This window comes from Salvelinus namaycush, chromosome 8 (genome assembly GCF_016432855.1).
Source record: "Salvelinus namaycush isolate Seneca chromosome 8, SaNama_1.0, whole genome shotgun sequence".
Lineage (NCBI taxonomy): Eukaryota > Metazoa > Chordata > Actinopteri > Salmoniformes > Salmonidae > Salvelinus > Salvelinus namaycush.
The window spans coordinates 17835071-17862108 of NC_052314.1; the positions used below are offsets into that span (position 1 = coordinate 17835071).

Below are 27038 nucleotides of genomic sequence, written 5' to 3' on the forward strand. Positions count from 1 at the left end.
GCACAAAACCATCATGCCAGAAACCCTAGACCCACTCCAATTCGCATACCGCCCCAACAGATCAACAGATGACGCAAACTCAATCGCACTCCACACTGCCCTTTCCCACCTAGACAAAAGGAACATCTATGTGAGAATGCTGTTCATTGACTACAGCTCAGCGTTCAACACCATAGTGTCCACAAAGCTCATCACTAAGCTAAGAACACTGGGACTAAACACCTCCCTCTGCAACTGGGTCCTGGACTTCCTGACGGGCCGCCCCCAGGTGGTGAGGGTAGGCAACAACACATCTGCTACGCTGATCCTCAACACTGGGGCCCCTCAGGGGTGCGTGCTTAGTCCCCTCCTGTACTCCCTGTTCATCCACGACTGCGTGGCCAAGCACGACTCCAACACCATCATTAAGTTTGCTGACGACTAAACAGTGGTAGGCCTGATCACCGACAACGATGAGACAGCCTATAGGGAGGTCAGAGACCTGGCAGTGTGGTGCCAGAACAACAATCTCTCTCTCAATGTGAGCAAGACAAATGAGCTGATTGTGGACTATAGGAAAAGGAGGGCCGAACAGGCTCCCATTAACATCAACAGGACTGAAGTGGAGCGGGTCGAGAGTTTCAAGTTCCTTGGTGTCCACATCACCAACAAACTATCATGGTCCAAACACACCAAGATAGTCGTGAAGAGGGCTCGACAACACATTTTCTCCCTCAAGAGACTGAAAAGATTTGGCATGGGTCCCCAGATCCACAAAAAGTTCTACAGCTGCACCACCGAGAGCATCCTGACCGGTTGCATCACCGTCTGGTATGGCATCTGACCATACGACACCAGTGTTTTTACACTGCTGCTACTCGCTGTTTATTATCTATGCATAGTCACTTTACAAATGACCTCAACTAACCTGTACCCCCACACATTGACTCTGTACCGGTACCCCCTGTATATAGCCTTGTTATTGTTATGTATATTTCTTGTTACTTTTTGATTGATTCGATTTTTTTACTTTAATTTATTTAGTAAATATTTATTTAACTCTATTTCTTGAACGGCATTGTTAGTTATTAAGGGCTTGTAAGTAAGCATTTCACGGTAAGGTTTATGCGGATTTTAAAATATTTGCATGAAAATCTGTCGCCAATTCAATGGAAACCTAGCTATAGACAGAATTAATTGCACACCATTTACAATCATAGAATATCATCAAAAGTAAAATCCTGATCTAGCACAATATTTGTAATAAAATAGAATGTTAAAATATGCAATATATACGAGACAATATATTGCATATTTGAACATTCTATTTGATAAAACATTGTATTTTACTGTCTGCTCACTGTTAGTGTTGATGGTGCTTTGGAAAGAACTACACTGCCACCTTTTGTCCCACCAACCTACTGAACATTTCCATCAAAAACACACACAAAAAAGATCATTAGTGTAGATTCCACCTCCTCACATGCATTAACATTTTGGCAATTAAGCAGTAATAGTTTATTTACACTTATGATAAAAACATTATTTTCAAAAACAGTCCGTACACAGTACAAAATGCTTGGGTGACATTTATTTATTCAAAGACGGTAGAAGGGAGAAAACAAGAGAAAGCAAGTACAACTATTTTTTTATAATACATGACAAGATATTGCAGTTAAATTTGACATACCATACAATGACATACCAAAAGTAAAAAGAAAACTTGAACTAAAATACATACATTTACAAGGTATTGGATAGACCTACATGCAAAGATTAATTTAAAAAAAAATGTGTGAATGTTTTGTGTGTAAAAAGTAATACTATTGAGTGCCAGAATTATCTTTTTTAGTTCAAGTGATAATTCTGGTTCTCCAACAGATTAGACAGAAATGACCCTTTTTAAAAAGTGTAGTGTGTCACAAAAGCAAGTGTACACATGCACAACCGTCTGTACACAGCAAAGTGCCAAGGCTGGAAATGAACAGAACCCTTAATACAGAAATTCATGACCATAGTAAGTAGCTTGGTTATTTTGGTTGGTTGTATTAGTCTTTTCCTAATTTCTTTCCCAAAGGCACTGAAGCACCCCTAACTATAAATTATGTTTGTTTGTTTTGGACTCTTATTGGTGTGTGATCCAGTCAGCACCAGGTTGCTCTGTACCAGTCCACCACTGCACTCTGGTCATTGAAATGAACGGAACCCAGGCCCGTAAACGTTTGGGAGAGCTCTAACACCAGAGAGGAGGTGTTGTGAGAGACAGAGCAGAGTGGTGGATGGAGGGAGCAGGCTGGCAGAGAGAATAGTAGCTAAAGTTAGCCTGGACCTCAACACTGAGGGGAGAGAAATATGTGAATGAAAAAGTGCACTGCAGCATGTGTGACTCAATCATATCCACAACTATCAATCATGGAGGGTCTTTAAGCTCTGATTGTATGCATCTTGGTAGCAGGGGCTTTTCCTAACAGAACCATCATCACAAATAAAATAACCATATATTATTATTCAGTTTCCCAGTCATTTCCTCATTCAGTATTTACTATATTTGACACCGTACGCAGTCCTGTCCAGCAGCACACACCAACCCCTCCTACTACGAGACCCGGGGAGAAGTGTGATAACCAACGAAGAAGTAAATAATACTTAATACAGACGTGAATGAATGAGATTTCCTGATCCTAAAGAACTTCACAGTCTCACACACGCATCTGAAAAGAGTCCCACGTTTATGTGCACTATATGGGAGACAGACGGAGACACTGCCAGCAGCGTTGTTGTCTATGGATGTACTGGGACAAGCTGAGGTTCTAAGGACAAGCTGAACAGACAGGCACTATGATGACACACCTAAAACCCCCACCTCACCAGATCACATCATGGTTGACACACCATGTACTGTATTCTATTTGGCATTTTTAGCTGTGTTTCCTCTATTGAACAGATGGACAGACAGGAAAACTAAAAACACACAGGCACCGAATGTTGCTAACGTCACGAAATGTCCAGTAGCCCCTGGGGAAAATGTTTTCTTATAAATGTTAACTAGACCCAAAATCAAACAGTTTTCTCCTCAGGGGCTTCAGTCTCCGACTGTCTGGGTTTGAACATCCTTTCAGTAGAGGCCTCCAACTACACATTACTTACACAGTCCCTCACACATACATCAACAATCTCATTGGAGGACCAAGGTGCAATTTAACCGTTTAGCTGTACATAAAAAAAACAATAAATGAGGCTTAGACCAAAACAAATCAAATGCAGACCATAGCAAAACTAAACAATGTCTGAGGCCCTTCATGCTCTCCTGTGGCTCAGGCATACAGAAGGTACATCGTTTTGTAAATCTACTGACTGTAAATGGATCATTAGTACAAGGCATTGCTGTAGTTGTTTACTGAGGAGGATGGTTGTGTTAGCCTGGCCAGCAGGGGGCTTCAAGAGATGTAGTCCAGTCAAAATCGACTATTTGCAAGGCTATGCCGTTGCAGTGTCCGACATACTTGCCTTGTAAATAAGGCGAATATTCAGCAGAGTCCATACTAAAATGTGGGACTTAGAGAAATGTGGGATGTGTGAAATACATTTTTTGTTTTGAAACTACGAAAAATAAAAAGACAAGGCATTACAAGTGGTATAGTTTACAGTCAGAACCAGCTAAACTGCAGATGTTAATGTCTTCTGCTGCTTACAGGTACGTAACTTTACATTCAATAATAAATTGTTACCATTTAAATTTTGATACATTTCATGTGAAACTTCTATTTTCTGTAGAGATATCTGTGGTTGACAGAAAACGTTACTTTAAAATGTTAGTCTGGTTGAGTCAGGTTCTTCATGTCTGTGTCCGAATGTCAGTCTTCCGTTTTTGCTTGTAGGGCAGGGGGATCATATTCAAACCTCTTTTTCTTTGAACTGGAATGTGAGAAGTCACCATTTTCCAATTTTCCTCCTTCAAATGTGAAGATGAAAACGTGCCAAAGAGTACAGGTGCGTCTGTGATGATGGTGAAGATGAGGACGAAGACTCTAGGATCTGTCCCACAGATTCAACTGGCTCCTCATTCCCTCTCTCACGTACTCTAAGGCACTCTTTAGTTTGTCAAGGGGACGACAATCTCCACGTAGTTGAGAGGGAAAAATCCTGATTGGCCGCGAAGCATGCCTTCGTACCAGTTCTCATCGATCTGATTGGTCAGGGTGATGATATCGCCCTCCTTGAAGCCCAGCTCTCCCTCATTCTCCGGGTCAAAGTCATACAGGGCCTTACAGCATGGCTGTTCTGAAACTGAACGACAGAAAGAGGAGAAAGGAGGCGAGAGGGATGGAAAACGGAGAGAGAAGGTTGAAAAAGTGTACATCATACCAGACAGTGATAGACTAATCCCATCTCTCTCTGTCCATACATCCCACCCTCCTTCTGCTGTCTAACAGAGCTGGACCGTCAGATTATGGTTTTAGGTTTTCACACGGCACTCTGTTTGTTAGCTTATGGTTCACACTGTAGTTGAAGTATTAGTAGGTGTGGCTGGGTTGTGAAATGAACACACGGCAGGCTCAGACAGTGTGAGGAGTGACAGTGCTAGAAAGATGACCTGGCCTCCCACTCAGGAACATTGACTTTCTTCTTGGTAAGCAACTCCAGTGTAGATTTGGCCTTGTGTTTTAAGTTATTGTCCTGCTGACAGATGAACTCATCTCCCAAAATCCTCTAGGATTGTGCCTGTGCTTAACTCCATTCTGTTTATTTTTTATCCTGGAAAAACTCCCCAGTACTTAACAATAACAAGCATACCCATAACATGATGCAGCCACCACTATGCTTGAAATTATGAAGAGTGGTACTCAGTAATGTGTTGTATTGGACTTGCCCCCAACATAACACTTTGTATTCAGGACAAAAAGTTAATCGCTGTGACACATTTTTTGTATTATTACTGAAGTGCCTAGTTGCAAACATGATGCATGTTTTGGAATATTTATATTCTGTCTAGGATTCCTTTTCACTCTCTCAATTAGTATTGTGGCTTAACTACAATGTTGTTGATCCATCCTCAGTTTAGTCCTATCATAGCCATTAACTTAACTGTTTTAAAGTCATGCTTGGCCTGCCTCATGATGAAATCCCTGAGCGGTTTCCTTCCTCTCCTGCAACTGCATTGGAATGTAGTGATATTCAATGTCTGATATTTATATTTTTACCAATGTACCAATAGGTGCCCTTCTTTGCAAGGCATTGGAAAACCTCCCTGGTCTTTGTGGTTGAATCTGTGTTTGAAATTCACTGCTCGACTGAGGGACCTTACAGATAATTGTGTGGGGTACAGAGATATTGGGGGGGTTAACACTATCATTGCAAACAGAGTGCAACTTATTATGTGACTTGTTAAGCAAATTAACTGCTGAACTTATTTAGGCTTGCCATAACAAAGGGGTTGAATACATATTGACTCAAGACATTTCAGCTGTTCATTTTTAATTGATTTGTAAAAATTTCGAAAAACATAATTCCACTTTGACATTATGGGGTATTTAATGATTGAACTGAAAGTGGGTTCAGTCCAAACTCTGTAGTGACAGGACTATGGCCTGAGGTGGTCCACCAGCATGTGTGTGGCTGTGTGCCATTTCAGAGGCAGTCAGTGCAGGTCATTAAACTGTCAATCAAAAAGCTCTAGGCTTTGTATCTAAAAATAGCTGGTAAACATTTCAACCAGAGAAACAACCAAACCCAACGAAGAACCCAATCAAATGAATGAGTTCTTAAAATGACCTGTTACTTAAATATTTTGAGTACAAAATAATGGATCATTTCAATCACAGAACTTACATTCTAGAGCTTTTGATTTGATACATGTAGTTCACTGATAGGATTGCATCTACCATTTCACAAAAGTAGGTCGGCTGTCTCTGACAAACAAACACACTCTCACTCACGTCTGGTTATATATATTTATTTATTTCCCTTCCCCAGCCTCTGTCCCTACAGGAGGTATTTTGCCTTTTGGTAGGCCCGTCATTGTAAACAATAACTTGTTTTTAACTGATTTGCCTAGTTAAATAAAGGTTACATTTTTTTTTTTTAAATAAAAATTTGGTGTGGAGGAAGGGTGACTGATGACATCACAAGAAGAGAGGAACAAGGTCAACAGGAGAAGAGGGCAACCAGCTGAAAGCTGCCTGCACCCCTCTCCTGTTCATTCACCCTCTCTCACACATATACGTGCATGCTCACACATACACACATGTGCACACACACAGACAACCAACTCATCCTATGACAGACACACACATTCATACCACACTCCAAAGTATGGAAGTGAATCTCTAAATCTGCAGTAGTGAAATATTTGAAAGAAATTCCTTTTCGATGAGCTGATATACACAGTAGGTAGCATGTGCAACCGTCTTACCTGAGTTGCGGGAGGGTGGTGGGCCAACTGAGGTCGTGTAGACACCATTGGTTGATTGGTTGTCACTGTCAAAGTCAAAGATGGGTTTGGCCTTAGGTGTGTACTCGCGACGTGGTCGGTTCTGGGCCTCGTTCATCCTGAAGAGAAGAAAGATAGAGCAGCCTGGCAGATCTCAGTTATCAGTAGACTCAATATTAGAAACGGTACTCAAATATACATAATTCATAATAAAAATATTTTAAAAGAAACTAAGGGAATGGCTATCTTGACGCTTCTGATATATTTTACAGCTAACAGTTAAACCCCTGGGTCAACCAGTGTGTCCGTTTTTCTGTGATTAAGGGCCTTGGATGTTACCATGCAGATCCACACATTGAGACAGATTATGGCGAGGGCTGCTGTGACTAGACAGTATGAGGGGGCTGGGCTGGTAACGGGACTGGGAATGAGGCTGGGATTGGTGAGTGGGCCTACTGTATCTCTATCATGACACTGCACACATAAGCTTGAAGTGACTGTACAGGAAAGATGGGCAGTGGAAGTAGAGACACATGTGTACCTACCTGTCCCTGAGTTTGTCTGAGAGCTCGTCCAGGATCTGTGTGGCCTGTCTGTGGTACTGCAGCTGGGACTCCACCAGAGACGACAGCTGGCTCACCTGCTCTATCTGCACAGAGACACACACAAAGAGCAGGATATGGTTACTAACTGTACACACTAGGGGTGTGAACGTTTAAATGAAATTGGGATCCTTAACGTTAAGAAAATTATCTAACCAAAGAACAATGTTTTATTTTTATTTTCTTCACTAAATTAAAACAAATCATAGTGCAATTATCACAAAACATTATTTTCAGTGTTATAGCCTAACTAGATGATGGGCTATGAAGGGCTTGGGGAAAGTTGTGTAATTTAATGTTAGACAGCGATATCATTGATGCAGAAAGTAAACCACATAGTGGGTCAATTTCAGCAACAACTAAAGCCTTCTGCATGTTTCAGTTTGGCTGGCGCATAGCTGAGTCGGCTAAGCGAACCGAACGAGTGTGTTCATATACTCCCTTAAAAGACCTTCGCAAGAAAAAATAAAATAAATAAATAAATAAATGGTAATAGTACTGTTTGTCCATCTTGAGACGCCGTAGCCAGTATACACTTCTTCAAAATAGTTAGAATTAATGATAACTCAAGAAATCTGTCATTAAATTTGACATTTTTGCAGAGATCTTAGTCAGGCAATTTTACATCTAATTATGTTTGGTTCAGTATTTTTCAAGTGAAGAAATTTGCATGAACACGATTTGTCTCTCGTTAAATGACAACATTTAATTGAAGAATCCCTACTGTTGACTATCAGTGCAAAGTTTGAGAGGGTTTATCTAATGTTCCATTGTTATATTTTAGCTCAACTCGTTCTGGCTAGCATTAGTTGTTGATCTTGCTGTTGATGATGTGCATAACTGAGGGACAGATAGCCTTTCTTTTCAGTTGTTTGATCAATAGGACTGTAAAGTTCTTAAATGTAAAGAAGACTCCCGTTATATTTAAAGTTGAAGTCGGAAGTTTACATACACCTTAGCCAAATACATTTAAACTCAGTTTTTCACAATTCCTGACATTTAATCCTAGTAAAAGTTCCATGTCTTAGGTCAGTTAGGATCACCACTTTATTTTAAGAGAATAATAGTAGAGAGAATGATTTATTTCAGCTTTTATTTCTTTCATCACATTCCCAGTGGGTCAGAAGTTTACATACACTCAATTAGTATTTGGTAGCATTGCCTTTAAAATTGTTTAACTTGGGTCAAACGTTTCAGGTAGCCTCCCACAAGCTTCCCACAATAAGTTGGGTGAATTTTGGTCCATTCCTCCTGACAGAGCTGGTGTAACTGAATCTGGTTTGTAGGCCTCCTTGCTCGCACATGCTTTTTCAGTTCTGCCCACAAATTTTCTATAAGACTGAGGTCAGGGCTTTGTGAAGGCCACTCCAATACCTTGACTTTGTTGTCCACAACTTTGGAAGTATGCTTGGGGTCATTGTCCATCTGGAAGACCCATTTGCGATCAAGCTTGAACTTCCTGACTGATGTCGTGAGATGTTGCTTCAATATATCCACATAATTTTCCTCCTCATGATGCCATCTATTTTGTGAAGTGCACCAGTCCCTCCTGCAGCAAAGCACCCCCACAACATGATGCTGCCACCCCAATGCTTCACGGTTGGGTTTGTGTTCTTCGGCTTGCAAGCATCCCCCTTTTCCTCCAAACATAAAAACGGTCATTATGGCCAAACAGTTTGATTTTTGTTTCATCAGACCAGAGGACATTTCTACAAAAAGTACGATCTTTGTCCCCATGTGCAGTTGCAAACTGTAGTCTGGCATTTTTATGGCGGTTTTGGAGCAGTGGCTTCTTCCTTGCTGAGCGGCCTTTCAGGTTATGTTGATATAGGACTCGTTTTACTGTGGATATAGATACTTTTGTACCTGTTTCCTCCAGCATCTTCACAAGGTCCTTTGCTGTTGTTCTGGGATTGATTTGCACTTTTCGCACCAAAGTACATTCATCTTTAGGAGACAGAACGCGTCTCCTTCCTGAGCGGTATGACGGCTGCGTGGTCCCATGGTGTTTATACTTGCGTACTATTGTTTGTACAGATAAACGTGGTACCTTCAGGCGTTTGGAAATTGCTCCCAAGGATGACCCAGACTTGTGGAGGTCTACCATTTTTTTTGTGTGGAGGTCTTGGCTGATTTATTTTGATTTTCCCATGATGTCAAGCAAAGAGGCACTACGTTTGAAGGTAGGCCTTGAAATACATCCACAGGTACACCTCCAATTGACTCAAATTATGTCAATTAGCCTATCAGAAGCTTCTAAAGCCATAACATAATTTTCTGTAATTGTCCAAGCTGTTTAAAGGCACAGTCAACTTAGTGTATGTATACTTCTGACCCACTGTAATTGTGATACAGTGAATTATAAGTTAAATAATATGTCTGTGAACAATTGTTGGAAAAATTACTTGTGTCATACACAAAGTAGATGTTCTAACCGACTTGCCAAAACTATAGTTTGTTAACAAGAAATTTGTGGAGTGGTTGAACAACAAGTTTTAATGACTCCAACCTAAGTGTATGTAAACTTCCGACTTTGCAGAATTAACAGAAATACATTCAGGTGTATTTTGTGATTTTTGGCGAATACGTTCTAATGATCTAAAGTTGCGCTTTTGCTAGTACCTGTAAACACACAGGCTTATTTGCATGAAGGCCTACTGTAGCTCTGATTGGCAATGGCACACCGGTCTGTGTAAACTCTGGTTCTGGACGAGACAGACGTTTTTATTACGATATCTATTAATTGTCCAAAAGCACGGCCGCTTTGCCACTATATATTGCCATTGAATTTTCACAAATGCACAAACATTCTAAGAATTTATGAAAACGACCATATCTAAGTACTTGCTTGTCAGAAAATAAAAATAAATAAAAAAGGTGTCATTCTTCCTGTGGGAGTATATTAACAATTTTTTTATACGATTTCATGTTGCTAAAACGCTGTCAGTTCCACTTTAAGAGCCTTTAAACATGAGGCTCAACTTAGCCACCGTTGAGGTGCCCTAGCCAACACGCTGTAAACAGCGCAGATACTGTGAACAGCGCAGATACTGTGTGTGACTGTGTGAAAGCAAAGTGTTGCTCATCTCAATATCCTAGCCTATCCATTGATGATGACTTTATTGAAGTTGCGAGACATTGCGAGATCCAGCTTTTGAATGCCGATAGAAAGGCCTAGTGCATGGTTCTGACTGTCTGCGTGTAGGCCAACCTGCCTATACTATGCCCCTCCCCTCGCTCTCCGTCCCTTGCTAGCTCGCTATGAAAGACGCAAGTGTTTGTGGTCTCGGAAGTACGGCAACTAATCTGTCTTGTCCATTCCAAAAATACTGAGTCTTGACACTCAGAAATGGAGAGTCGACTTTTCAATTATTTTGGAGTCGACTCTCCACCACTAGGCCTACATCATCGTCGTTAACAATTGGAAAAATGGCAGAGAAAGGCAAGCGACAGCAGCAAAGTCCTGTAGGGCAATACTTTGAGAAGTTAAATGAGAAGGAAATGCAAACTTTGCGATGTGGAATTGAGGTAGAGTAATAGTAGTACAGGTGCAATGCTTAACCATCATGAAAGGGGTGCACCATCAGACCCAAACTGTTGCTGGCAGCAGTGCAGCTGCATTGTGAATTCATGTGGAATTTTATGATTAAAAAATGATTTAAAACAATTCTCTCCATTTGCCACATCCCTAGTACACACTAAAACACAAACCGACATACAATCATGCAAGGACCAGGCCCATGGTTACCTTGATACACACGAGTAGTAACAGTGGCATTCCCCTGGATATCCAGTATCACATTGTGGTTAATATATAATCTGTTTAACGGTGTGAGTGAAAACAGTATTGTATTTACATACACCCTAAACAGATGGGAGGGCAGGCTAACCATAGTACACATAGGCCATGGAGCTGCTCTGCTGATTAGGACTGTACATAGATTATATTTCATTTTGACCTAAATTGATTCATGCTGCAGGTGACACTCGTTATGGTGGCGAAGAGTGGATTTAACCAGTAAAGCTTATTGAACAAATTACCTTGAGGTGACACTGATTCCCCCTGATCTCTTTCCCAGAGCAACAATACTGATAATTAAACCATAAACATTAGGTTGATAATAGGCTGGGTGTTTCCATTGACATTATGAATATTATCACGGGACAGAACCACACCCCCACCCACAGACAGATACTACTCACGTCAGTCTCCAGTATGTTGTACATGCTGGTCTCGGCCACATCTTTAGACTCGTGGAACTTCTCCAGGGCCTGTCTTAGCTCCTCGTCTGGGATCTTCCCTTGGCGCTTCTTCTTATAGTCGTAATCCAGACGCCTTCCCTCCAGCTTTTTCAGATGGTGCTGGGGGACGGGAGGAGAGGACGATGGGGAGAGGAGAAGGGATGGGTAGATGAGGAGAGGGGAGATGAAGGTATGGGGGATGTAAATTCTAGAGATGACAAAGACATTGATTTCTGCAGCAGATGAATAAGTGTGTAATGTAGTACAGTACCTGTATCTCTCGAAGGTCCTTGTCACACAGGTTTTGTAATGGATCGATGAAGTTCTGTTTAACGTCTATGTCTAGAGAGTCCTTCACCTCCGCCAGCCTCTTCATGGTATCCCCCGCATCTACTAGAGCCCCACCTGACACAGAGCAAGAGCAGAAGCTTAGTCAAATGTACAATGAAAAACAACACTCCACATAACTGGTGCCATCTATACACACACACACACACACACACACACACACACACACACACACACACACACACACACACACACACACACACACACACACACACACACACAACGTACCAAAGTTGGTTTCCTCCCCTAGGTCCCGGCCGTACTTGACCATACACTCTCCTAGCAGGCCCTCAGCCTGGGGATAGCCTGGGTTCTTCACCTGGCCTCTGATCTTAGACATGGTGTTCAACATAGAGAGCTTCGCCCGCGACGCTGAGAGAGGGAATGGAGGAGAGGGATGCAGAGAAAGGATGGGATGGAGAACGAGTCAGATGGAGAAGTGGTACTTAGTCATACAGTACCAGTCAAAAGTTTGGACACCTACTCATTCCAGCGTTTTCTTAATTTTTTACTATTTTCTACATTGTAGAATAATAGTGAAGACATCAAAACTATGAAACACATATGGAGTCACGTAGTAATCAAAAAGGTTAAGTCAAAATATATTTTATATTTAAGATTCTTCAAAGTAGCCACCTTTTGCCTTGATGACAGCTTTGCACGCTCTTGGCATTCTCTCAACCAGCTTCATGAGGTAGTCACCGGGAATGCAATTCAATTAACAGGTGTGCCTTTTTAAAAGTTAATTTGTGGAATTTCTTTCCTTCTTAATGTGTTTGAGCCAATCAGTTGTGTTGTGACAAGGTTGGGGTGGTATACAGAAGATGGCCCTATTTGGTAAAAGACCAAGAACAGGAACAGCTCAAATAAGCAAAGAGAAATGACAGTCCATCATTACTTTAAGACATGAAGGTCAGTCAATAAGGAACATTTCAAGAACTTTGAAAGTTTCTTCAAGTGCAGTTGCAGAAACCATCAAGCTCTTTGATGAAACTGTCTCTCATGAGAACCGCCACAGGAAAGGAAGACCCCGATTTACCTCTGCTGCAGAGGATAAGTTCATTAGAGTTACCAGCCTCAGAAACTGCAGCCCAAATAAATGCTTCATAGAATTCAAGTAACAGACACATAAACATCAACTTTTCAGAGGGGACTGCGTGAATCAGGTCTTCATGGTCGAATTGGTGCAAAGAAACCACTACTAAAGGACACCAATAAGAAGAAGAGACTTGCTTGGGCCAAGAAACACGAGCAATGGACATTAGACCGGTGGAAATCTGTCCTTTGGTCTGATGAGTCCAAATTCCTGATTTTTGGTTCCAACCGCCGTGTCTTTGTGAGACGCAGAGTAGGTGAACGGATGATCTCCACATGTGTGGTTCCCACCGTGAAGCATGGAGGAGGAGATGAGATAGTGCTTTGCTGATGACACTGTCAGTGATTTATTTAGAATTCAAGGCACACTTAACCAGCATGGCTACCACAGCATTCTGCAGCGATACACCATCCCATCTGGTTTGGGCTTAGTGGAACTATCATTTATTTTTCAACAGGCGAATGACCCTCCAGGCTGTGTACGGGCTATTTGACCAAGAAAGAGAGTGATGGTGCTGCATCAGATTACCTGGCCTTCACCATCACCCGACCTCAACCCAATTGAGATGGTTTGGGATGAGTTGGACCACAGAGTGAAGGAAAAGCAGCCAACAAGTGCTCAGCATATGTGGGAACTCCTTCAAGACTGTTGGAAAAGCATTCCTCATGAAGCTGGTTGAGAGAATGCCAAGAGTGTGCAAAGCTGTCATCAATCAAGGAAAAATCTCAAATATACTTTTTGGTTACTACATGACTCAATATGTGTTATTTAATAGTTTTGATGGCTTCAGTATTATTCAACAATGTAGAAAATTGTTTTTTTAAAATTAAGAAAAACCCTTGAATGAGTAGGTGTGTCCAAACATTTTTTCTGTGATTTAGCAGGAAATACATTTTACACAATAACACAATTGTTATTAATGCAGTCTCTTCCTGGTGCGTAGTCTCACCTGGGTTGGGCTGTAGGTACTCAGAGGTTTTGGAGATTACCTCCACCACAGCTTTGCTGGTCACATCTACTTTCTACAAAACACAGGGGACATCACTAACAACCATAAGGAAATATGAAACGCCATGGCCGTGTCCGAATACACATACTTGCATTCTAAATAGTAGGCATTTTGGGTATGCAAAAAATAAAGTTTTATAGTATGTGAAATTTAGTATGCTTTAAAATGCCAGGATACTTATTTAGGCTTTTCCTCTAGTACAATTCGCTTCACACTATTAAGGAAGAGAATTGTCTTTTCACGTGTTTGACAACAGCTGATAATCTGAATATGGGAAGTGCACGCGCTCTACAAAAAGTAACGAATGGCAGGGAAGAAGTGCGTTTGCGCATTAGATGACCCCTTCTGTGTGGTTGAGTAGTATGTGGATATGTGTTGATCACTGCATTGGTTTTTAGTAAATAGTACGTTCTAAATAGTATGTAGTATGATTAGTGCACAGTATTCAGTTTAAGTAAGTAGTGGGTAAACCAGATTTTGGATATGCACCATGTCTTCCCCATCTTCCAAATCCTTTATTTGTGATGAGACTAGTTACCAAACAGGCTATGAAAAAGGTAATGAAATATTGTCACTATATTGTACTGCTAAATGAAAATTACTTTGTGAAACAACCAATCATGTTCCTTCACTGAAGGTGTGTAAGTGATGGCTTTGGTTGTTGATTGCTGGAGTTCTCCATGACAGTTGACCGGAGCAGCAAAGGCAGGTGCTCTTACAATCTGCCACTCCCTCTATGTATAACATGTATCTATACACAGGGCTCCCACATGAATACTATACTGATACACTGTATACAGTGTGCAAACTGAGACTGTTCACAAAGAGTTGACAACACTTCAGTCTACAGCTACACATGATGTAACACCTTCGAGTGCATGGTTGTCTAGACTATAACCCTAACCCATGTTCTCGTAATGTTTTGTGAATGTGGCTGTATAGATGGAATGAGTAGGTGTGTCCAAACTTTTGACTGGTACACACACACACACACACACACACACACACACACACACACACACACACACACACACATATATATATATATACACTCAGCAAAAAAAGAAACAACAATTAATTAATTCATTAATTAATTAACAATTAATGAACATGCACCTGTGGAACGGTCGTTAAGACACTAACAGCTTACAGACGGTAGGCAATTAAGGTCACAGTTATGAAAACGTAGGACACTAAAGAGGCCTTTCTACTGACTCTGAAAAACACCAAAAGAAAGATGCCCAGGGTCCCAGGGCAATAAATTGCAATGTCCGTACTGTGAGACACCTAAGACTGCGCTACAGGGAGACAGGACGGACAGCTGATCATCCTCGCAGTGGCAGACCACGTGTAACAACACCTGCACAGGATCGGTACATCTGAACATCACACCTGGTACAGGATGGCAAAAACAACTGCCCGAGTTACACCAGGAACGCACAATCCCTCCATCAGTGCTCAGACTGTCCGCAATAGGCTGAGAGAGGCTGGACTGAGGGCTTGTAGTCCTGTTGTAAGGCAGATCCTCACCAGACATCACCTGTAACAACGTCGCCTATGGGCACAAACCCACCGTCGCTGGACCAGACAGGACTGGCAAAAAGTGCTCTTCACTAACGAGTCGCGGTTTTGTATCACCAGGTGTGATGGTCCGATTCGCGTTTATCGTCGAAGGAATGAGCGTTACACCGAGGCCTGTACTCTGGAGTGGGATCGATTTGACGCTGGAGGGTCCGTCATGGTCTGGGGCGGTGTGTCACAGCATCATCGGACTGAGCTTTTTGTCATTGCAGGCAATCTCAACGCTGTGCGTTACAGGGAAGACATCCTCCTCCCTCATGTGGTACCCTTCCTGCAGGCTCATCCTGACATGACCCTCCAGCATGACAATACTCCACCAGCCATACTGCTCGTTCTGTGTGTGATTTCCTGCAAGACAGGAATGTCAGTGTTCTGCCATGGCCAGCGAAGAGCCCGGATCTCAATCCCATTGAGCACGTCTGGGACCTGTTGGATCGGAGGGTGAGGGCTAGGGCCATTTCCCCCAGAAGTGTCCGGGAACTTGCAGATGCCTTGGTGGAAGAGTGGGGTAACATCTCACAGCAAGAACTGGCAAATCTGGTGCAGTCCATGAGGAGGAGATGCACTGCAGTACCTAATGCAGCTGGTGGCCACACCAGATACTGACTGTTACTTTTGATTTTGACCCCCCCTTTGTTCAGGGACACATTATTTAATTTCTGTTAGTCACATGTCTGTGGAACTTGTTCAGTTTATGTCTCAGTTGTTGAGTCTTGTTATGTTCATACAAATGTTTACACATGTTAAGTTTGCTGAAAATAAACGCAGTTGACAGTGAGAGGACATTTCTTTTTTTGCTGAGTTTATATATACAGTTGAAGTTGGAAGTTTACATACATTTAGGAGTCATTAAAACTAGTTTTTCAACCACTCCACAAATTTCTTGTTAACAAACTATAGTTTTGGCAAGTCGGTTAGGAGATCTACTTTGTGCATGACACAAGTAATTTTTCCAACAATTGTTCACAGACAGATTATTTCACTGTATCACAATTCCAGTGGGTCAGAAGTATACATACACTAAGTTGACTGTGCCTTTAAACAGCTTGGAAAATTCCAGAAAATTATGTTATGGCTTTAGAAGCTTCTGATAGGCTAATTGACATAATTTGAGTCAATTGGAGGTGTACCTGTGGATGTATTTCAAGGCCTATCTTCAACCGCAGTGCTTCTTTGCTTGACATCATGGGAAAATCAAAAGAAATCAGCCAAGACCTCAGAAAGAAAATTGTAGACCTCCACAAGTCTGGTTCAACCTTGGGAGCAATTTCCAAACGCCTGAAGGCACCACGTTCATCTGTACAAACAATAGTACGCAAGTATAAACACCATGGGACTACGCAGCCGTCATACCGCTCAGGAAGGAGATGCGTTCTGTCTCCTAAAGATGAACGTACTTTGGTGCGAAAAGTGCAAATCAATCCCAGAACAACAGCAAAAGACCTTGTGGAGATGCTGGAGGAAACGGGTACAAAAGTATCTATATCCACAGTAAAATGAGTCCTATATCGACATAACCTGAAAGGCCGCTCTGCAAAGAAGAAGCCACTGCTCCAAAACCGCCATAAAAAAGCCACACTACGGTTTGCAACTGCACATGGGGACAAAGATCGTACTTTTTGGAGAAATGTCCTCTGGTCTGATGAAACAAAAATACAACTGTTTGGCCATAATGACCATCGTTATGTTCGGAGGAAAAAGGGGGATGCTTGCAAGCCGAAGAACACCATCCCAACCGTGAAGCACGGGGGTGGCAGCATCATGTTGTGGGGTTGCTTTGGTGCAGGAGGGACTGGTTCACTTCACAAAATAGATGGCATCATGAGGGAAGAAAATTATGTGGATATATTGAAGCAACATCTCAAGACATCAGTCAGGAAGTTCAAGCTTGATCGCAAGCTTCCAAATGGACAATGACCCCAAACATACTTACAAAGTTGTGGACAACAAAGTCAAGGTATTGGAGTGGCCATCACAAAGCCCTGACCTGAATCCTATACAAAATTTGTGGGCAGAACTGAAAAAGCGTGTGCGAGCAAGGAGTCCTACAAACCAGATTCAGTTACACCAGCTCTGTCAGGAGGAATGGACCAAAATTCACCCAACTTATTGTGGGAAGCTTGTGGAAGGCTACCTGAAACGTTTGACCCAAGTTAAACAATTTAAAGGCAATGCTACCAAATACTAATTGAGTGTATGTAAGCTTCTGACCCACTGGGAATGTGATGAAATAAATAAATGCTGAAATAAATCATTCTCTCTACTATTATTCTAACATTTCACATTCTTAAAATAAAGTGGTGATCCTAACTGACCTAAGACATGGAACTTTTACTAGGATTAAATGTCAGGAATTGTGAAAAACTGATTTTAAATGTATTTGGCTTATTACTTAACGTCTATGGAGGAGAAAGTGCCATTCTAGGGACGTTCAAACAGAAAACACAATCGCCCAACTCTTTATATATATGGCTCTGGATAGACCTAATATATTGAATTCTAAGTAACTAGCCTACTTCAGGTACTGGTCTTTAAATGTACAGTCAGAGGTATTATACCCTTTCCAAATCTTTGAAGTCTTCATCCAGTTTCGTTCCCTCTGCACCGCCGACCTTCTCACTGACCATCTGCACAGAGAGTGGGAGAGAAAAGGGTCATTGTTACACAATACATGTGCAGTTCATAAAAGTGGATCAGAAAGATCCCTCAACACATGATAGTTTTCTTACTTCTCATATTTAAATAAAATACAGCTTGCCAGTTCCACCATTCACAAGAGTCTAGGTTCTAATAGCAGACAAAACAGTTTAATCTTAACTGACTTCAATCTGATCTGACTGACACCATCAAACACAACCCTGTAGGAAACAAGTTCTTCATTCTCTCATACACAGATACACCCCTGTGCAGAGACAAAGACCATTGTAGACATTGTAGATCATTGGTGCCTCCATCAACCTGAAGTGGAATTCTAGAGATGCAGGAGAAGGACCAGATGCTGGAATCCTGTACAGTTTATTTTAGGACTATTTCTATAATGACCATGTACTGTAGAGTAGTGAATCATCTCATAACTTTCAACACAGGCTACAGGACCTTCGTCACATTCATCCCAACATGTTGTAACTTGTCGTGTGAGACACCAATATGTGTGCAGGGCAGGCCACCCAGCAGTAAATGCAGCCTACCCGTTTACCCTAGCTTCCGCTATCTCTTTCTTCCACCTTGTGGAAAAAGACTGCTTTATATACCTGCACTTTACACTGGACACGTGTAAAACAAATTCACCCTATCCCACCGCTCCTCTCTGGCTCAGTTTTGCTTCCTCCCTCATAAAATGTACAATAGAGATTATCCTCTCTCAACTACTGTATCTGACTACAATACAGTATGTAGTAAAGTCATCAATAAATCATTTTCAGCTTCGACCTGTTGCAAGTTCCATATGACGACCATGACATCACAGTTACACAACAAATCTGAATGTATATCAAGACACACAGGGCAATTGGATGTCTTGACTGTACCACTTTCTGGAAATGTTTATTTGAACAATGACAATACCCAATGTTTTTGATGTGACGTAAACCACTATGCTAATTTAAATCAAATTAGGCACCCTTTCAAGAGGAAACTTAGTACATATGCAGCATGTTTTAGGTCACGTACTGTAGTCAGCCATTCCAGTTTAAAAACGTTCTGTGGCACATCATATGCCATGAGTTTGTATGTTTTTTTATTTCCCCATAGGCTACTGGTAATTCTTTGTCATGCAAGTAGCATACATTTTCTCTCCTTTCTGCCATGTCAGTCCTAAACATGTTAGGAAGGTCTAGCTTACTAAATTATGACCAGGAAAAAAAACAACTGGGAAAAAAACAACTGCACGTGGGGACAATGGGATGGTTCTGCAGCAGACAATTCCAGTGACAAGGCACAACATCTACCCACTACTCCTGTCCTTTCTGAGGCCCATACATGACCAGCCATTTACATTTTTGTCATTTAGCAGATCTTCTTATCCAGAGCGACTTACAGTAAGTAGTGAGTGTACAGTATATATTTTCGTACTGGTCCCCCTGAGGGGCTTCACTCTAACTAGGGGAGACGTTTAGGCTATGCATTTCCACCTCTCTCAGCCTTTTTGCAAATGTAACAAACTAGTTTGCCTATAGGCACTTGGTGGGTGCAGAAGCTAGCCTGCCTTTAGATTACAGTAATTAAAGATGCACTATGAAGACCTTGCTCTGCTAAAATTCTAATAGTTCGCCTAATTTCAGTTTGTGACACAAAACAAGCAAGTATAGTGTAGAGAATCATTGTACCATCTAAACTGTGAAATATATTTTCCATAACCAAAAATATCATTTTTTTCAGCTGTTTGAAGCTGGTGTACAAAGTCGAAACTAAAAGACGCAAAAAACTCAACTTAAGACCGGGAAGCATAGAAATGGCACACATAGAACAAATCTCGCTTCATAGACTTGCTTTCAATAAGAATGACAGATCTATAACTTACATTTCTATGTGAATTTGGTTGGGTCGCCCAAAAAGTTGCATATTGCAACTTTACATTTAACTAACATTCAATACAGTCACAAAAAAGTGAGCTTGGTGAGAGCAAAATTATCATGTTTTTGGTTCTGTGACACGATGATCATGTGGCATTTGGGTTTACTGAAACAGTCCACAATGAGTTGTATTGGGCAAAGAATGTACCAGAGTGAACAAAGCACTGTATGGTGGTTCAGAAAATATGTACTTCATAGTACCAATTGTTGTTACCACACTTGTACACTGCTTTTACACTGAGTGTCAGATCTGATGGTAGAAATGGATACGCAGCAAACAAAGTGATGACTTAATGTGCATGCTGCTACTGATCCCGCACCTAATGTGTAAGCCAGAGAATGGATAACCTGAACCCACACAGCATCTGGGGTAGAAAGTTCACTGACTGAGGGATATAGGAGAGGGGAAAGTGACTCATATAGAGGAATCTGAGCAGGGACAAAGAGCAACAGCCACAGTTACCGTGCTGGAGCTAATAGAATCCGTGTCTTAGCCCATAAAAACACATTTTTGCTTTCCATGAACAGGTGGGAGTGTTCAGCTCTTCGAGTCTTCCTAACCACAAAACGGCTACGTTGTCAAAACATCATGGATGGTGGCTGTGTTAGCCTTTCATAGACCTGGGGGGGGGGATTCTTAGAATAAAAAAAGTTGGCCTACAGCTGTTTTTTTTAAGTATATCAAACAAACAAAAAAACTCCACACCAAGAGAAATTGATTCATTTCAGCTATGCCGTGAGGCAGACACACAAGGCCACTTACTCGGCTGCTACTGCTAGCTAGATTAAGAGGGAGAGCACATCACTGACGCCTGAAAATAGCATCTCTTTTACACAGATAATGGTGTGATTGTAATCTTATTGGGAGCGAGACTACGTAATAGTGAGTCATCTGCCTCCTTAACAATGGGCCAACCACTGCCAGGCTTTCTCATTTTACACAACATTATAGAAAAACATTTCAGAACTGAACTGACACCTAAAGGAATCACACACCGATCATCAGCCTCACACTGGCCCCAAAGACCCTGAGGGGACAACTTGGCTGTGAAGAACAATGGAAACCTGCTGGCCAAATGAACATACAATGTCATGATAGGCCTATACATCTTCATGTAGTCACACAATGTGAGATTATGCAACATGTGAGAATTTAGAAATAAAGCATCCTACAAAGAATGTATTATTTGAGAGACATGGCTGTGCCTGTGCCATTTATAGTATGAGGTCTCCAATGCCTACAGCAGAAATGTAGTTGTGGTGTGGCACATAGGCTTGTTTACTTCATATAGGCTTGCTTACTCTTAAAGTGATAGTTAGAGACTTTGGCAATGAAGCCCTTTATCTACTTCCCCAGAGTCAGAAGAACTTGTGGATACCATGTTATGTGTCTGCGTTCAGTTTGAAGGAAGTGGCTTTTCTAGAATTACATAAATTGCTAACTAACATTAGCGCAATGACTGGAAGTTTTTGGGAATAGCAAGTTCTTCAATACTGGATGCAGAGACATAAAAATTGTACATTTGCATCATTTTGTGGAATTCAAGTGGTGCTTGTGTATTTTCATTAGTTGTCATGCATGTTATCACATGCACACAGCATACAGAGTCTAGTTTGAGAAGCAGAATAGCCCATCCCCTGTCAGATGGCATAAGAGCAGCTCCTCAAAAAGCTTGTACTGGGGTGAAACGTGCTTTTATAAGCCCAGTCATTGCGTAAAAAATAACAATTCTAAATGCAATCGCATGGTAACAACTGTTTTGATAGGCACAATTAAAAACAATTGTATTTCTCAATCTCAACTCGTAATTAAGGCGTGCATCCCATTCGCCATTCGAGTGCCTAGGCGACAGTCACCTGTAGGCAGGCTATCAGCGCGTCACCATCCACTCTGCAATGTAAGCTTGAGGCAGTATAATTGTTTGAAACCTAAACATTTTACTTTACTCTAAATAATGCTAGTCATATTAGCAACCCATTGTAGTTGTTGCTATTAAATTCCCCTCTTTCTACGTTTCTAACAGATTTTCATCTCTGTTAGAATTCTCTAAAATGATGTTTCAGGTGGCTTATGGTAGAGAAATTAACATTCAATTCTCTGGCAACAGCTCTGGTGGACATTCCTGCAGTCAGCATGCCAATTGCACGCCCCCTCAAAACTTGAGACATCTGTGGCATTGTGTTGTGTGACAAAACCGCACATTTTAGAGTGGCCTTTTATTGTCCCCAGCACAAGGGGCACCTATGGAATGATCACGCTGTTTAATCATCTTCTTGATTTGCCACACCTGTCAGGTGGATGGATTATCTTGACAAAGGAGAAATGCTCACTAACAGGAATGTAAACAAATTTCTGCACAACATGAGAGAAATACGCCTTTTGTGCATATGGAAAATGTCTGGGTTCTTTTAATTCAGCTCATGAAACATGGGACCAACATTTTACATGTTGCGTTTATATTTTTGTTTAGTATATTAGCTACTTCCATTACAGGAGTTGCATGCTCAATAATAGGCTATAACCTTTCGACTGTAAGACGATAGGCTTCCTATTGTTGAACGTTTCCATTAAGCTCTTAATTAAAGATGTCCCTTCCTTGTATGCATGCATAGCATTTTAAGTTGTTCACATAATTTTCCTGCTGGGAAAAAATGTAACCATTTGTTGACCGGTTAATGAGGGTCAGTTAGTTGGCAGCAAAATTTTCAAAAATTTGCATCCAAATATACAATTGATCAGTTAGTGCTCTGTGTGTAATACACCTTTCAAACCAAGGCATTTCCCCACCAACTTTAGCATCACGCCAACTTTTTGCCAGTGGTGAAAAGTACATAAGTAAAAAATACTTGAAAGTAATACTTAAGTTGTTTTTTGGGGCATCTGTCCTTTACCATTTATATTTTTGACAACTTTTACTTCACTACATTCCTAAATTAAATTATGTACTTTTTACTCCATACATTTTCCCTGACACTCAAAAGTACTTGTTACATTTCAAATGCTTAGCAGGAAAGGAAAATGGTCAAATTCACAGACTTATCAAGAGAACATCCCTGGTCATCTCTACTGCCTCTGATCTGGTGGACTCACTAAACACAAATGCTTTGTTTGTAAATTATGTCTGTGTTGGAGTGTGCCCCTGGCTGTCAGTAAATAAAAATAAGAAATGTCAAATGATTTATACTTAAGTATATTTTAGCAATTACATTTACTTTTGATACTTAAGTATATTTAAAACCAAATACTTTGACTTTTACTCAAGTAGTATTTTATTGGGTGACTTTCACTTGAGTCATTTTCTATTAAGGTATCTTTACTTTTACGCAGGTATAACAATTGGGTACTTTTCTATCACTGGTATCATGAAGACACGTTGAGTGTAAGATCCTACGCCTGATGAAAGTTGGATCAAAAAAGCATGGGCTTGCCTTGGGCTCCATTTAAAAATCTCACCTTTTAATATTTTTTTTTTTTTTTTTTAAATATACGAGAGCAGTTCCACACGTTGCTGTGCCGCAAGTTGTGTGGGAAAAATATTTGTTGTATTTTATTCTGTTATAATTTTCTTACCCTATAATGTGTGTGTGTTGAATTTGATCAGGGTAGCCCAAGTGTGTCTTGTCTGTTTAATGAACAAAATTATTGATTTCATGTACATGGCGTAGCCATACAGGCTGCACAAACCAGTAACATAATTCAACTCAAAATACATTTATTCTTTTGGAAATACATTTTATTAGTCTTATGTTTCTTAGGACCTGCCAGAAACAATTTAATACTGGATTTCTTTGTGATGGTGTATAGTCAATGGTTTTATTAAAATAAACGTCTACTCCCACACTTGCTGGCATGGGCACGGGACATATAAAAGGCTTATCCTGGCAAGAATGTGGTAACATAATGTAAAGTCTGTCTGTAAAGAGTATATGTAACTAGCCTATAAGCGACAGGGGCCAATGACACTGTACATGTTAACTTAACCTTTTGAGCAGCATATGATCCTTCAGCTGACTGCTCCCTTTGTGAGTGAATTTGATAGGATCAGCCATCTGCAGATTCTACTCTGACCCACCATTTCCTCTCACATTCCCACCAACTTCCCTGTACGTGTTGCAAAGTATGCTAGTGATGCTGCAGGACAATGAAAGGCATTTCATTCAGATATCGATAGTCAAATTAAGTATTAATTATGACACTTGGTATGTGTGCGTACACAAGTTGAATAATGTGTAGGCCATGTTTGAAAAATGTGGTGAAAAGGGGATAGTAAAAAAACAAAAACATGGGCGTGTGCTACGGGGTGCTGCAGCTATATTCATTTTCTAATGCCAACTTCCTGCATTCCATAAGAACAGAAAAACAGTGCTGCAGAAAACATATGAAACCAATTCCTACAAGTAGGCCTATTTCCAATCACATGCAGTCATTGCTAGTGACAACACAACTGCATGCTCTGAATAAGCATATTATTTTGTGCCTTGCAGGGGAGAGTCATATTTCTTGTTGGCGTCAGGCATTATTGACTCCTATGAAACTGCATTGCAGTCCAATCAGGAAGAACGCACATAACTTCTCTCTCTTAGCCCCCTGTAATACATGCACGCAAACAAATTAAAAAAATACAGTACATACATACATGCACGCACACACGCACAAACACTGCAGTTTTGGCCCTCCATTTCCTCTTTCACGTTCTGTCTTCCCAATGGATTGACTCTTTTCCCCATCTCTTCATATTCCTCTTTTTATCTCCCCAAAGGGGATCTGAGCCCGCTCCTAAAAGGATATTGGGGTATAAAGCAAAAGTCTTTCCTGCTGAGATCAACAGGGACAGGATGAGACTGACTCAAAAGTAGGTTGATACATTGCTATGTTTTCATTTATAAAGCCCTTTTACAAAAAGTCCCACTGTACTTATCACTACACTTTAGACATATGAGTTACCACACCCGGTCTAAGGGATGGCTAACGCTGGAAATTCCTTTCGTCTCAGGTTTTTTTAGTCAGCTTTGAGTTTTTTTGCACCTTATTTGTGGAACAATCTAAATGCTCTGAAATTTGATGTTTTGGTGCCTCTAGGCAAATTCAGAACGCTGATTGAGGACCTTTTTACCGTGTTTTTCTTTCTGCTTGCGTTTAGTATTTTTATTTTGATATATGTATTTTCTGTAATTCAGGGCTCATCTGTAAAAGACACCCTGGTCTCAGTATACTAAAACAAATAAAATAAAGTATTAGTAATCAACCCTCAGAACAGATCAGCCAGGGCTCCAACTGAGGAAAACAAATTTAAATCATCCATCTTCTGTCTACATAACCAACAAGATATTGGCACTCTGAAATTAGAATTTGAATGAAATTAGTTACAGCAGAGATATCCTATGCTCTACAAGAGTGTTCCAACGTGTGGGGCAACGGTCGGCAGAATGGGAGGCTGAGTGAAAAGTTTGGGAACCCCTGCTCTACAAGCCAACTAACAAAACCACAACAGCATGTTGCCCCTGGTATCCCCAGGGTATAGCTTTTTTTAGCCTAGTATCAGTAAGGACATTGGAATATGTTGCCTGAAGGTGTGTACACCCTCAGCTTGCCTGTTGAGTGACAGTACACGTGTCAGGTCTGTCAGCTATCTAGACTAGTACTGTTAGCTGGGTAGCTGTGTGTACTAGGATAGCTAACTACCTGCGAAGTGTTTTTCTTGAAATTCTAGCTAAGTACATAAAAAGTAGCTAACTTACGTTAGCGAGCTGGCTGGCTAGCTAACAAACGTTAGCTGTCAAGTTTATCATGGCATTCTTTGGAAGGTTCTTGCCACGTTTTAACTTTAGTTTTCCCATGAAATGATTAAAGACTGATAACTAGCTAAATAACTTACAAAAACATGAACAAAAAAGAGAGCTATGTATAACTAGCTAATGTTACTACAAAATGAGCCGAGCCAGTAACTTAGCTAGCAAGCTAAACTTCATAAAAGTTCATGCAAGCTAGCTACCTAGCAAACTCAGATAATGATTTATTTTTTAACCCGTTTGTTATGTAAAATCACTAACATTAGCAAGCTAATACTTATTGAAACAAATCTGTATTAGGAGGGGAGGAAAGTTGTTTGCTAACCTGGCTGGCTTTATAAAACTGCTTCTTGAAGCCCGCTACAGACATCTTGGAACCGGTCTTTCACCTTTGCCGTAATAGGATTAAATTTGATACAATAACTATTACTAGCTAAAATAGTTGTACGCCGCGGTCATATGATTGCGTTAAAATCGTTCTCCTTTACAGTACACGCCGACGAGGATGTCCTGCGGTTCACGATTGTGACTAGAAATGCTATTGAACAAGGGCGCAGATCTCTATAAAGTGCATATAGGTCTTCAAAAACTCTAGGACTAGGTATGAGTATATCCACAGTGTACACTTTTAGCTGCACCAAACCGTTAACTCGACACCTCCAACATATCATTGCGCTCGCTGCACATTCCAAGTTGTCTCTCCATAAGCAAACGTGCAGCGCCCTCTATCGCACACAAGAGGAGCAGGCCAATATGGTCTGTGTTCACTTTTTTTCCCACAGGGTGGCATAAGTGTTTTTCAATAATTGTCGATGTGTCTACTTCAGTCTCAAGTACTTTAGTTGAAAACCACTTCAAACTCACTCATGCTCAGTGTTGGGGAGTGGTGAACTACATGTAGTCTAACTAGTAATTAAACTGCATGTTGCAGTAGCTTGGTGGTATAGTTGAACATTGAAATCTTGGTAGTGCTTTCGTTAGTTAATAACTTTTTGTCATGTAGTAGTGTAGCTATAATAACTGAAACTACACACAACTTTTTTTGCTAAATAAAATAATATTTTGGGTGAAATTGTCCTTAAGTGGGAACCCCTGCTCGCCTCACAAGTCGTCAACTGGCAGCTTCATTAAATAGTACCTGCAAAACACCAGTCTCAACGTCAACAGTGAAGAGGAGACTCCGGGATGCTGGCCTTCTAGGCAGAATTCCTCTGTCCAGTGTCTGTGTTCTTTTGCCCATCTTAATATTTTCTTTTTATTGGCCAGTCTGAGATATGGCTTTTTCTTTGCAACTCTGCCTAGAAGGCCAGCATCCCAGAGTCGCCTCTTCACTGTTGACGTTGAGACTGGTGTTTTTCGGGTACTATTTCATGAAGCTGCCAGTTGAGGA

The 27038-nt window shown here is 41.0% G+C and overlaps 1 protein-coding gene across 2 annotated transcripts; it reads right to left on the minus strand.

The window, feature by feature from the left end:
• Positions 1-1552: 1552 nt before the first annotated feature.
• LOC120052462 (endophilin-A2-like) lies at positions 1553-26213 on the minus strand. 2 transcript variants are annotated; one of them, XM_038999385.1, is made up of 9 exons: positions 25974-26213; positions 17846-17914; positions 13647-13719; positions 11830-11973; positions 11525-11658; positions 11215-11373; positions 6955-7058; positions 6392-6528; positions 1553-4266 (listed from the first exon to the last, which is right to left on the minus strand). In XM_038999385.1, the coding sequence occupies exons 1-9, from the start codon at positions 26016-26018 to the stop codon at positions 4073-4075; spliced, it is 1059 nt and encodes a 352-aa protein (XP_038855313.1). In that variant the 5' UTR covers positions 26019-26213; the 3' UTR covers positions 1553-4072. The 2 variants fall into 2 exon arrangements, with proteins under 2 accessions (XP_038855313.1, XP_038855314.1); XM_038999386.1 differs by lacking the exon at positions 13647-13719 and having other exon boundaries at positions 25974-26015.
• Positions 26214-27038: the final 825 nt, after the last annotated feature.

Coding starts and splice junctions, on each gene's coding strand:
- LOC120052462 (XM_038999385.1), bottom strand. CDS start 26,018: ATGTCTGTAGCGGGCTTCAAGAAGCAGTTTTATAAAGCCAGCCAG. Junction 11,374..11,524: donor AGGACCTTCGAGAGATACAG/GTACTGTACTAC, acceptor CCCGTCCCCCAG/CACCATCTGAAAAAGCTGGA. Junction 7,059..11,214: donor ACAACATACTGGAGACTGAC/GTGAGTAGTATC, acceptor GTCTCTGTGCAG/ATAGAGCAGGTGAGCCAGCT.